Source organism: Macaca mulatta, chromosome 2, assembly GCF_049350105.2.
Source record: "Macaca mulatta isolate MMU2019108-1 chromosome 2, T2T-MMU8v2.0, whole genome shotgun sequence".
NCBI lineage: Eukaryota > Metazoa > Chordata > Mammalia > Primates > Cercopithecidae > Macaca > Macaca mulatta.
In genome coordinates this window covers 162656338-162670782 of record NC_133407.1, presented here as the reverse complement: position 1 = coordinate 162670782, position 14445 = coordinate 162656338, and the positions used below count along the sequence as shown (strand labels likewise).

General features: G+C 35.5%; 1 protein-coding gene across 2 annotated transcripts in view; it reads left to right on the top strand.

The window, feature by feature from the left end:
• Positions 1-14445, top strand: part of STXBP5L (syntaxin binding protein 5L) — a 488800-nt gene that overhangs the window by 172929 nt on the left and 301426 nt on the right. For both annotated transcript variants that reach the window (XM_015129967.3, XM_015129965.3), the window contains exon 6: positions 9150-9284. In XM_015129967.3, the coding sequence (XP_014985453.2) occupies positions 9150-9284 (135 nt within the window). The remainder of the gene's footprint in view (positions 1-9149; positions 9285-14445) is intronic.

Sequence of the window (14445 nt, the reverse complement as noted above, 5' to 3'; positions counted from 1 at the left end):
CCTGTGCAGTTAGAACCATATTCATATTTTGAGGTTATTTTATTTCTGTAAAAAAATTCAGCTGTCACATTAATAAATGTTCATTTAAATTCTGGTTGTAGTTTTTTGTAATTAATTTGGATTTTTTGTTTTATGTGTGTAAAGAGTCATAAGTGTGAAAAATTTATATTTTATTTTGTTTTTATACATAAGCAAAATTTCTAAAATAAGTCAAAAGTAAAGAATATAAAAAAATTCAAAGGTCTGCACATTACTCAAAGTTGAGAAACATTGATTTATTTTGTGTTTTGATCATTAATGGCCCAATTGAAACACAACTTTCTACATTAGCTTTTCTTGATTTTTTTTACTGTAATTAATCTCTTCCTTCTTTGGAGTTTATAGAAATTATTACATTTTAGTTTTATTTTTCTTACCTGTCTGCTTGTTTTGTCTCTGTTGTTAGATAGTATGATTTGAAGAAAAATGGATGTGTGTGTTATAATCTGGGACAATACAGTTTTAAAAATTTAATTTAAAGTTCCAGGATACATGTGAAGGACATCCAGGTTTGTTAACATTGGTAAACATGCGTCATGGTGGTTTCCTGCACCTAATAAACCCCTCACATTGGTATTGAGGCCTGCATGCATTAGCTATTTATTATGACACTCTCCCTCCCTTCCAACCTCCCCCGACAGGCCCCAGTGTGTGCTGTTCCCCATTTGTTCTCATCATTCAGCTCCCACTTATAAGTGAGAACATGTGGTGTTTGGTTTTCTGTTCCTGCGTTAGTTTGCTGAGGATAATGGCTTTGAGCTCCATCCTTGTCCCTGCAAAGACCATGATCTCATTTCTTTTTATGGCTGCATAGTATTCCATGGTGTTCATGTATCATATTTTCTTTATCCAGACTATCATTGATGGGCATTTGTGTTGATTCAATGTCTTTGATATTATGAATAGCGCTGCAATGAACATATGCATGTATATATCTTCATAATAGAATGATTTATATTGCTTTGGGTATATACCCAGAAATGGGATTGCTGGGTCAAATAGTATTTCTGGTTGTAGGTCTTTGAGGAATTGTCACATTGTCTTCCACAATAGTTGAATTAATCTACATTCCTACCAACAGTATAAAAGCATTCCTATTTCTCCACAGCCTCGCCAGCGTGTGTTGGTTCTTGACTTTTTAATGATTGCCATTCTGACTGGAGTGAGGTGGTATCACATTGTTTTGATTTGCATTTCTCTATTGACCAGTGATATTGAGCTTTTTTTCATGTTTTTTGAACACATGGATGTTATCTTTGGAGAAGTTTCTGTTCATATCCTTTGCCCACTTTTTAATGGATTCTTTTTTCTTTCTGGTAAATTTGTTTAAATTCCTTGTAGATTCTGGATATTAGACCTTTGTCAGATTAATAGATTGCAAAAATTTTCTACCATTCTGTAGGTTGTCTGTTCACTCTGATGATAGTTTCTTTTGCTGGGCAGAAGCTCTTTAGCTTAATTAGATCCTGTTTGTCAATTTTTGCTTTTGTTGCAATTGCTTTTAATGTTTTCATCATGAAATCTTTGCCCGTGCCTATGTCCTGAATGGTATTGCCTAGATTTTCTTCCAGAGTTTTTATATTTTGGGATTTTACATTTAAGTATTTAATCTATCTTGAGTTAATTTTTGTGTAAGTTGTAAGGAAGGGATCCAGTTTCAATTTTCTGAATATGGCTAGCCAGTTCTCCCAGCACCATATATTAAATAGGGAATCCTTTCCCCATTGCTTCTTTCTGTCAAGTTTGTTGAAGTTCAGATGGTTGTATGTGCGGCCTTATTTCTGAGATCTATATTCTGTTCCGTTGGTCTACATGTCTGTTTTGGTACCAGTACCACGCTGTTTTGGTTACTGTAGCTTTGTGGTATAGCTTGAAATTGGTTGGCATGGTGCCTACAGCTTTATTCTTTTTGCTTAGAATTTTCTTGGCTATATGGGCTCTTTTTTGGCTCCATATGAATTTTAAAGTAGTTTTTTCTAAATCTGTGAAGAATGTCAGTGGTATTTTACTAGAAATAGCATTGAATCTTTAAATTACTTTAGGCAGTATGGCCATTTTCACAATATTGATTCTTCCTGCCCATGAGCATGGAATGTTTTTATCCATTTGTTTGTGTCCTCTCTGATTTCCTTGAGAAGTGCTTTGTAGTTCTCCTTGAAGAGCTCCTTGACATCCATTGTTAGCTGTATTCCTAGGTATTTTATTCTCTTTGTAGCAATTGTGAATGGGAGTTCATTCATGATTTGGCTCTCTGCTTGTCTATTGTTGGTATATAGGAATGGTTGTGATTTTTGCACATTGATTTTGTATCCTGAGACTTTGCTGAAGTTCCTTATCAGCTTAAGAAGCTTTTAGGCTGAAGCGATAGGATTTTCTATATGTAGGATTATGTTATCTATACAGACAGTTTGACTTCCTCTCTTCCTATTTGAATACCCTTTATTTCTTTCTCTTAGCTGACCTCCCTGGCCAGAACTCCCAATACTATGTTGAATAGGAGTGGTGAGAGAGGGCATCCTTGTCTTTTGCTGGTTTTCAAGGGGAATACTTCTGGCTTTTGCTCATTCAGTATGATATTGGCTGTGGGTTTGTTCTAAATGTCTCTTATTATTTTATGTTCCATCACTACCTAGCTTATTGAGAGTTTTTAACATTAAGAGATGTTGAATTTTATCAAAGGACTTTTCTGCATCTATTAAGATAATCCTGTGGTTTTTGTCTTTAGTTCTATTTACATGATGAATTACGTTTATTGATTTGAATATGTTGTTACCAGCCTTGCATCCTGGGGATGAAGCCAGCTTGATCATGGTAGATAAACTTTTTGATGTGCTGTTGGACTTGGTTTGCCAGCATTTTATTGAGGATTTTTGCATTGATGTTCATCAGGATATTGGCCTGAAGTTTCTTTTTTAGTTGTGTCTCTGCCAGGCTTTGGTATCAGGATGATGCTGGCTTCACAAAATGATTGACGCAGGAATCCTTCCTTTTAATTTATTTGGAATAGCTTGAGAATAAATGGTACCAGCTCCTCTTTGTACCTCTGGTAGAATTCAGCGGTAAATCTCTCTGCTCCTGGGCTTTTTTTTGGTTTGTAGGCTATTTATTACTGCCTCAGTTTCAGAACTCATTATTTGTCTATTCAGGGGTTTAACTTATTCCTGGTTCAGTCTTGGAAGAGTGTATGTGTTCAGAAATTTATCCATTTCCTCTGGATTTTCAAATTTATTTGCATAGTATGCAAATAAATTAATGCAAATAAACTAATTTATTTGTTTATAGTATTGTCTGATAGTTGTTTGCATTTCTGTGGGGTCAGTGGTGATATCCCCTTTATCATTTTTTATTGTATCAATTTGATTCTTCCCTCTTTATTAGTCTAGCTAGCGGTCTATTTCACTATTCTTTCAAAAAACCAACTCCTAGATTTGCTGACTTTTTTAAAGGTTCTTTCATGTTTCTATCGCCTTCAGTTCTGCTCTGATCTTGGTTATTTCTTGTCTTCTACTATTTTGGGGGTTTGTTTGCTCTTGGTTCTCTAGTTGTCATATTATAGTGTCGATTTGAGATCTTTCTAGCTTTTCGATGTGGACATTTAGTTCTATAAATTTCCCCTTAACACCGTTTTTTCTGTGTCCCAGAGATTCTGGTGTATTGTTTCTTTTTTCTCATTGGTTTCACAGAACTTCTTGATTTCTGCCTTAATTTCATTACCCAGGAGTCATTCAGGAGCATGTTGTTGCATTTCCATTTAGTTGGGTGGGTTTCTTAATCTTAAGTTCTAATTTAATTGCCCCGTGGTCTGAGAGACTGTTATGATTTTAGTTCTTTTGCATTTGCTGAGGAGTGTTCTACTTCCAATTATATGATCAATTTTAAAGTAAGTTCCATGTGGTGCTGAGAAGAATGTATATTCTGTTGTTTTGGGATGGAGAGTTCTGTAGATATCCAGTCCACTTAAGCCAGAGGTGAGTTTGAGTCCTGAAGATTCTTGTCAACTTTCCGTCTCAATGATCTATATCGACAGTGAAGTATTAAAGTCTCCTGTTATTATTGTGTGGGGGTCTAAATCTTTTTGTAGGTTTCTAAGAACTTGTTTTATGAATCTCGTTGCTCTTGAAGTGAGGCATAGAAATTTAGGTTAGTTAACTCTTCTTGTTGTATTGAACTTTTTACCATTATGTAATGTCCTTCTTTGTCTTTTTTCATCTTTGTTGGTTTAAAGTCTGTCTTGTCAGAAACTAGGATTGCAACCCCTGCTTTTTTCTGCTTTCTATTTGCTTGGTAGATGTTCCCTGACCCTTTTATTTTGAGCCTATGTGTGTCCCTGCATGTGAGATGGGTCGCTTGAATACAGCACACCAATTGGTCTTGACTCTTTATCAGCTTGCCATTCTGTGTCTTTTAATTGGGGCATTTAGCTCATTTACATTTAAATTTAATATTGTTATGTGTGAATTTGATCCTGTCATCATGATGCTAACTGGTTATTTTGCAGACTTGTTGATGTAGTTGCTTTATAGCGTCATTGGTCTTTGTCCTTCAGTGTGGTTTTGTAGTGGCTGGTAACAGTTTTTTGTTTATTTGTTTGAATGCTTGTTTGTTTTCATATTTAGTACTTCCTTTAGGAGCTCTCACAAGGTGGGCCTGGTGGTGACAAATTCTCTCAGCATTTGCTTGTCTGAAAAGGATTTTATTTCTCCTTCACTTATGAAGCTTCATTTGGCCATATGTGAAATTCTGGGTTGGGTATTCTTTCTTTAAGAATGCTAAATATTGACCCCTAATCTTTTTTGGCTTGTAGGGTTTCTGCTGAGAGGTCTGCTGTTAGTCTGACGGGCTTCCTTTTGTAGGTTACCTGGCCTTTCTCTCTGGCTGCCCTTAACATTTTTTCTTTCATTTTGACCTTACAGAATCTGATATTATGTGCCTTGGGGTTGATCTTCTTATGCAGTATCTTACTGGGGTTCTCTGGATTTCCTGAATTTGAATGTGGGCCTCTTCTACTAGGTTAGGGAAGTTCTTGTGGATGATATCTTGAAGTATGTTTTCCAACTTGGCCCTGTTCTCCCTGTCTCTTTCAGGTACTTCAATCAGTCAGAAGTTTGGTCTTTTTACATAACCCCATAAGTCCTGGAGGTTTTGTTCATTGCTTTTCATTCTTTTTTTTTTTTTTTTTTTTTTCCTAATCTTGTCTGCCTGTCTTGTTTCATCACGATGGTCTTCAAGCTCTGAAATTCTTTCCTCCACTTGGTCTATTCGGCTATCAATAATTGTGGGTGCATTGTGAAGTTCTCATGTTGTGTTTTTCAGGTCCATCAGGTCATTTACGTTCCTCTCTAAACTGGTTATTCTGGTTAACAGCTCCTGTGATGTTTTATCATGGTTGTTAACTTCTTTGCATTGGGTTAGAACATGCTCCTGTAGCTCAGTGAAGTTCAATATTACCCACCTTCTGAAGCCTACTTCTGTCAATTCATTCATCTCAGCCTCTGCCCAGTTCTGTACCCTTGCCAGAGAGGTGTTGCAATAATTTGGAGGAGGAGAAGCGCTCTGTTTTTTGAGTGTTCAGTGTTTTTTCATTGATTTTTTTCTCATCTTTATGAGTTTATCTAGCCTTGAACCTTGAGGCTGCTGACCTTTGGGTGGGGTTTTTGTGGGGGACATTTTTGTTAACGTTGTTGCTTTCTATTTGTTACTCTTTTAACAGTCAGGCCCCTCTTCTGGTTTGTTGGGGGTCCACTCCAGACCCTATTTGCCTGGGTCCCTCACATACCTGAAGGTGTCACCAGTGGAGGCTGCAGAACAGCAAAGACAGCTGCCTGTTCCTTTCTCTGGGAGCTCCATCCCAGAGGGGCACCAACCTTATACCAGCAGGAATGGTCCTAAATAAGGTGTCTGGTGACCCTTACTGGGGGGGTCTCACCCAGTCAGGAGGCATGGGATCAATAATTCACTTAACAAAGCACTCCAGCTGGCCTTTGGCAGAGGGGGTGTACTGTGGTAGGGAGAATCCCAGTCATCTGCACTTCCCAGGTTCTGCAGAGCCATTGGGGGAAAGACTAAGTCTACTGATCCATAGAGACCATGGCTGCCCCTCCTGCAAGCAGCTGCATCCCAGGGACACCAGAATCCCAGCTAGGGATGTACAGACAGAAATTCCTGCAGAGAGGCCCCATCCAGTGAGGAGGGATGGGTCAGGGTCCAGCCTAAAGGGGTAGTATGGCCATGATCCGCCACAGCCGCTGTGCTACACTTTGAGGAATTCTTCCTGAGTCCAAACCGCTCAGTCTTCCACCAGCAGGGAAAAAGTGGCAGACTGGAGCTGCAATTATGGCTGCCACCACTTCCCCCAGGACTCAGTCATCTTAGGCAGCAGGCAGCTGCAGTGATGGCAGCTGCCCCTCCCCTCAGGAGCTTGGTAATCTTAGTCTCTAGCTGAGTGACCTCCGAGAATCTGCACAGCTCTGTGCTTGGGACCCAAGGCCCTGGTCGCATAGGCTCACAAAGGGGATCTCCTGATTTGCGGGTTGCACAGATTCATGGAAAAAGCATGGTTTTCTGGGTGGGGGAGCACACCCACCACTTTGCTTGGCTGGGAGCGGGACTCCCCTTATTACTTGCAGCTCCCAGGTGGGCCTTTGTTCCACTCTGCTTTTCCTGGCTCTCTGTGGGTTGTGCCCACTGCCTAGTCAGTCCCAGTGAGAGAACTTGGATACCTCAGTTGCCGGTGCAGGATTCACGTGCAGTTTCTGTTCTTCTCTCGCTGTTTTTATTCTTCTGGGTGCGAGCCTCTGGCCGTAGCTATTTCCAGTCAATCATCTTGGTCCCTCCACCCAACAATACTTTTTTATAAAGAGTTATTCACTGAAGATTGAGTAAATGGATGAATGGATGGAAGGCTAAGGATATCTTCGATTATTTAGTGATAGTTAATATGGATATAGGAACAACATTATTTTTCCAAGGCTTACATGTAATAGAAAAAAATCCTTCATCTATCAGGTAGTGGTGAAAGAAATAAGTTACAAATGACAGTGTAATTATTCAATACAATAAACTAAGTTGTATAAAGGTGTTGGCTAATCATATAATAGAGTTAGCAATTACACAGCACAAGCGTTATTATATCTTTTCCTTCATCTGTGGCAATCATTCTAAGTAATCCTATTACTCTGTTTAGGGGGGGTTCAGTTAAAACCTGAGAATGTTTATCTAGTTGTTGTAACCACTACCCATCAGTTGGACATTGAATATAAGGTGAAACCTGCCTGATATAAAGCCTCTAGTTTATATTTAATAAGGATGAGGAAAAAAGTAGTTACTAGTTCAAGGAATAGTTTTAGTTCTGTCTCATTACTGAAACCTGCAGTTCTTACACTTTTCTTCTTAATCCTGGAAGTGACTATGTAATATTGAGGTTTGCCTTTTTTCTACTTGAACCCGTATATTTGTGTCTTCTTTAACGGGATTAGTGTTTTTTCCACTATCCCTGTAATTCAGAAAGGATGATCTTAATTCTCTTTAAAGTGAGTTTCCTCTTTCTACCTAAGATTGAACTGAAAATTGATTCTTCATTGCCTTGAAACATGACCATCAAGTTATTTCCTGTGCAACATTATTAAATATCCCTTGGCAACAGCAACTCTAGATTTTAGGTTTTAATCAAAAATTTCCAACATCATATAGGCTACACATTAATTATACTGTCAATTAATTATATTGTCGATAGTAATTGCTTGTGTAATAGCAGGGCTTTTAATTTTTTGAATGTAGTGTGCAGGGTACTTTGAATAATAGATGAAGTTTGGTTCAAAGAAACAGGCTGTTGAAACTTCACCGAACCAGACCAAGAATATAAATTGGACACACTGGATGTTCACTTTTATTCTTTTTTTTTTTTTTTTTTTTTTGTGACACAGAGTCTCACTCTGTCGCCAGGCTGGAGTGCAGTGGCACAATCTCTGTCACCGGGGTTCAAGTGATTCTCCTGCCTCAGCCTCCTGGGTAGCTGGGACTACAGGTGCACACCACCACGCCTGGCTAATTTTTTGTATTTTTAGTAGAGACGGGCTTTCACTGTGTTGGACAGGATGGTCTCGATCTCTTGACCTTATGATCCACCTGCCTTGGCCTCCCAAAGTGCTTGGATTACAGGCATGAGCCACCGCACCTGGCCTTTTTACTCTTATATAAAGAAGTACAAGACAATATCATATTGGAAGTATATCATTCACATTTTTAAAAAAAAAATTATTGGTCTGTCTGACAAGAGATAACTATGAACTTATCCTCCTTCTTTTTTGTAGAGTAACTAAAAAGCATGATTAGGCCAAACTAGAAGGAGTGATAATGTTGTGAATAGAGGACTCTGGTAAATTCCCATATTTCCTGTGTAGGAGTCATGGTTGCTCTGGCTATGTAACAGGTCCTAGAGCTAGTCAGAAAGCCCACTGTGAAGATGAGAACAGAACAATAAAACCAAGGGAAGAGTACAGTGAATCTCTGACTTTATAAGTTTTCTTTTTACTGCTTAGATATCAAACATCTGAATAAAAACTGAATAATTTATCATCTCATGTAGACATAGCTACCACTTCTCTGTGAACTCTGAAATTTATGTATTTGAAGCAAATATTAAATTTATGAAACGTGATAATATGAAATTCATGTATTTGAAGCAAATATGATCTTAAAAATAGAAAACCATGTAGTTTAGTGGAAAGATATTAATTTTGTAACCAAACAGGAAAGGATATCAATCCCGGTTTTGCCACTTATTAGCTGCAAGTCTTAGGCAAGTGAACAAAAAAATTCAGCCACAGTTTCATTTTTGTATAACAGAAATACATATCTGTCTTGCTGTTTTCAGAATTAGAAGCAATGTATATTAATGCCCATATAGGCACTTATTAATAGTGCTTATTATCATTATTGTTTGTAATGCTATAATATTGTTATTTATCCTATACTCTCAATGAATAACTACATTGAGTATATAGTACATTTTATTATTTATATTGCTATCACTACATGATACATGTAAGGAAAATATAATGCTGACCAAATGTAAAATTTAGATATTTTAATTACGATTTTCTTTCTTTCAGAATTACTTACTGTCATCTACCTTTCCAGAGTAAATGGCTTTATGTTGGAACAGAAAGAGGAAATACACATATTGTAAATATTGAATCTTTCATTCTTTCTGGATACGTTATCATGTGGAACAAGGCAATTGAACTGTAAGTTTGAACTTGGATATCACTTTATTGGCTTAAGTACTTCATATAGTTATGTAGCATATAGGTCAAATTACAGTTAATTGATATACATCTATTACTAATTTATAATGAATTTGAGTGAAAAGTTCAGTAAAATAACTTAAAGCCATAAAAGCTTTTAAAAATACATATTACAATATTTTAGGCTTTTCAAATACCATAAATAATTAAGGTTTATGTCTAAAAATTTGATGACAAAATAGTAAGGCTTACTCTGCAAGTTATACATGGAAATCTCACTTCATTATAATCAAGCTTAATATAGCCACTTTCAGTGAGAATGAATTGTGTTATGTAAAAATAATCATGATCACTGCATATGATTTTAATGCTTGTAGCTTATTCTTTACTTGCCTCATTAAAATATTGTTCTGGGCTCAAATATCTTTTAGGTTATGTTATATATAGTTTTTTTGAGTATATGATTGATAGCAATTGCCACTTTGGCTTTGGCACTGATATTTAAGTTTCTGTACATGTAAAATGTGAAATTCTCCAAATACCAAACTGTGGAATTTCAAGCCATCTGTATTATACCACTTTGCATTGCTATAGAGGAATCCCTGAGACAGGATAATTTATATAGAAAAGAGGTTCAATTGGCTTATGGTTCTACAGGCTTTACAGGAAGCATGGTGCTGGCATCTGCTTAGCTTCCAGCATGGCCTCAGGAAGCTTACAATCATGGTAGAAGTTAGGAGCAGGCATGTCACATAGTGAAAGCAGGAGCAACAAGAGGAGATGGGGGGAGGTGCTACACACTTTTAAATAACAAGATCTCACAAGAATTCATTCACTACTGCAAGAACTCACTATTACAAGAAGAGCCCTAAGGGAATGGTGGTAAACCATTCAAGAGAAATCCACTTCCCATGATCAAAGTACCTCCCACTAGGCCCCACCTTCAGCATTAGGGATTACAATTCAACATGAGCTTTGGGCAGGGGCAAATATCCAACCTATATCACCATCTATTTGTAGTATATACATAAGCAATTCTTCTACTAAAATTATTAATCAGAAAAACAACTTTTATTTAATACATGTTTATGCTCTGTACATATTAGGTCCTTGATAAGATGTTTGACTTGAAGCTGGCTCATTTTCTGCCTCATATATAGTCTCTAAGTTACAAAATTATTCTGCAAAATTCTGATTAAAACACCCTATTTTTGTGAAACTTGATTCTGGAAATAAATCTTTTACCTAGTCTTAATGTTTCAATATGCATGTATATTGCTTCATAAGGAAGGTTGTTACTAGTTATACTCTTGTCATGATACTCCTTTTGTATTATGTCTGAATGGGTCTTTTATTAATGATAATTCTTTCTCCCTCATTAGATTAGGAACTGCTCCAGAGCAGGATTTTTTTTTTATTGTTCTTTTCTTGTTCTTCATACTTGGCTTATTTCTATGCTTTCCAAAGTAGATACTAAATGATTGATGACATTATTGAAGCATCAGTATGATAAATTGTTACATACACACTACTATTGGCTTACAACTTTCACTTAGGTTTTCAAGATAATTGGTTTGAGCTATTTTGCTCGTTTTATTGTTCTGTGTGAATATTTCTAAAAACGTTAATCCTATAAACAATTATGTTTCCCCCCAAAGTTACTTTATTAGGTATTTGGGAGGGTCCTTTTCACCTGTAATCCTAGTCCTATAAAAGGAATAAAAGGGCAGAATTTAATAGCTTTTACATAATATTGTTTCAGGATATTGATAAAAACACATAGGCTTAGATGAACAAGAGAAGATTCAGTTACAGAACTTTTAAACAAATTCAATATTAGTGAAAATATATAGATGCATCATTTATGTTCAGGTTGAATGCTGCTAAAGTAATTGAGAATAATTTATTGTCTTAAGCAAATCAAACATTTCACCACTCTTGCAATGCTGTTCTTATATTCATTTATGTAACAAATCCTTTTCATGGTTCAGATTACTACCTGAACTAGTGACTTTATTTTTATGTATTTATATAGTCTATACAATTTCAAGACTAATTGAAGAGTTTTAAAAATGTATATTATAAGGGAGGCTAAAATCAGGAGAAATTAAAGAGCTGATATAAGGCATTTTTATTTTTCATAATATTATACACATGATTCAGCATTAGAATAGCATCTACTATTTTATATATAAACATGTGTTTTATAGAGTTGTACATGCCTCTGAAAATGTTCTTGAAATATCTCTGAGCAATTATTAGTAAACCACATGCCATCACTTCCTGAATGTCTCTTGATTTATTTAGACCAGATTTCCAAAAATATGTTCCATAGAATTCTAATTCCACTGTGACAGATAACATTTTAAATGCCAATTTCCAATCTCCCAGAACTGTCTTTTCATTGCTGTCTACCTCTAGTGATACATTAGAAAATGTATGTAATTTCCTGTTAATATGTGTGAAGTGTATGGGACAGTAATAAAATATGCATTTAATTAAGAAGACTCATTTAATACATATAATTTTAGTCCATGAATTTTAATGATATATTTTCTAAGTAGGACAAATGCAAGAATTATCTTTAAAAAATGAGATTGTTTCTATTTTAAGTCCTTATTGAAATATTTTTCATTTAATGTTTATTTTTCAGCTTGTTTCAATTTTAATGAATTATTCTAATTGTAATTAGAGGCAATTCCCAAGAGTATGAATAGTTGTGTTTCCAAAATGTATATATTGGTTATTTGGAACCTGGGACAAATTTTTCATTTAAACAGTGATATTTGAAGAGTACCTTATAAAATAACAGTATAGAACTAAACTACCATTAAAAAATATTTATATGGGAAAATATATTCCAGGTGATAGCATAGAAACAGCTATTTCTGTAGGGCAACCCTAACATTTTTTTTTAAAACATAAGCTTTTTTCCACATATGATTAAGATTTGAGCGTGAAATTTATAATCAAATCATGAAAGTAAAAGACTCATGTTTAACATAGTTCACGCATCATTCAAGCATGTTTATTGAGCTCTATTATATGGTAGATACTAGAAACAACTATGAACAGAGAAGACATAATTTCTATCCTGCTGGGACTTCCAGTTTAATGAAGGCAAAGTTAAATGAAAAGGCAATTACAATATATTGGTAATATAATATGGCAATTTCATAAGAAGGACATCTATTATAATATAGATATGGGCTCTCAAAATGGTATCTGTGAAGAATGCTACATCTACACTGAGATCCAAGGGGTGAGTTTCAGTTAGATGAGTAAAATACCAGGGACAAGGACATTCCAGGCAGAGGGAACAGAATATTTAAAGGATGGAATGTAAGATAATTTTCTGTTCTATGCCCAGAAATTTTAAGTACTACAGTTTTTAGTTTGTTGGAATGGCTTGGGGATAGGATAGCAAGAGATAAAGCTGGAAGGTAATCAGGTTTTATAACATCAAAGGTCTTGTAAGCCAATTTGAGAAGTTCAGACTTTAAGACTAATAGGGAGCTAGATTTTGAGGGTTGTAAGCAGATCTCAATCAAATCTATATTTTAGGAGTACTACCCTGAATGCAGGTATGGAGAAATAATTGGAGAGAAAGGAAGACTGTGTTCTTGGTAAAAATTATGTTGGTGGTTGTAGGAGTGGAGATAAACGAACACATTAATGAAATATTTAAAAGAGGTAGGATGACTTCCCAGTGTTTGCCTTGAGCAATGGTGTATAATGGTGCCATTTAGTGAAAGTGCAAGAGATTGAGTAGGTTGAGAGTAAAATAATAAGTTCAATTTTAGGTCCATTGAATTGTATGTGTTTATAAGACTTTTAAGTGGAGTTGGTGTAGAAGAATGGTAAGAGGCAGGATATATGGATCTGAAGGTAATGAGCGATAGAATTTACGGGGTTGTTAAAACCAGATGAAAAGATGAAATTGTGCATGAAGAGTATGTAGAGAAAAGTTAGCAAACTAATAGCCATTGAACTAATTATGACTCATAGATATGTTTTGTTTTGGCCATCAGAGTATTTAAAGATGCTCTGAATTATTATTTTCTAATATTTAAAAATTGGTAGAATGAAGATAAAAATTTGGACTTTTTGGTGAAACAATCCTAGTCTAGCATTCCTGTATGGCAATAATCAACTGCAAATGAATACTAACTTTCCTTATGTAGGTGGGTAATGTGCTATCCAGGTTGGTACAGTGCTTATTCAGCCTATTTAACTCATTTGCAATACCTGCCTTATTCCTGTAGGATTTTGAATTTGTGGCCATATATTATATGGGAATGCATGGCAGTCTAGGACAGGATACCATAGAATATCAACATTTAAGATATGGGAAGATAATGAAAAGTCCGTAATGGAAACTAATATCAAGAAGGCTACTTTAGTGAATGGGAGAAAGATAACTAAATAGGGATACCTAGAAGAATTACTGCACATTTTTTTAGGTGGCTAGTACATGACAATAATTCATTGATAATTCTATCTAAAGTAATTTTTTTGTAATTTTCAGAATCCAGAGTCCACAGATGCTTTTTTATTTTTAGGTCAATTTCTCATGACCATAAGTTTTGCCAGGAGTGCTTTGTGGGTTTTGGAAGTTTAATGTTAGGGAACAAGCCAGAAGAAATATCCCAAAATATTAATAGGCATTACCTCTACGCAGTGAAATAATGTGAACGCTTTTTCCTCTTCATTTTTGATGTGTTCTACGTTTGTTTAAGATAATAAATAACATTTCTTCTAGAGTCTGAAAAAGTAACTACAAATGACAGAAGTTTAATGTTAGATTATTTTCAGAACTAGAATATTTTATAGTTTCAGGATCTAAACACAAGAGTCTTGCATGTGATCCAAGTAGTGTTTCCCAAAACAAATTTCTGTGATCTCATTAATATGATCAATGAAAAAGAATTCAGTGGACTAATAATTTTGTAAAGTACCGAAGATTTACAATGTTCATTTGCATACTACAGACTCTAAGAAATTCTGTAGGGGAAAAAATATTTAATTTTGTTTAATTCAGGGTTTCCCAAACTTTTAAAATATGGAACGCTACCTTATCATAGAGTACACTTTGGTAAGTGTTAGTGCAGTCAAACCAAGAGACAGAGAGGTTATGGTTTGTTGGCAATTATGAGTTCCT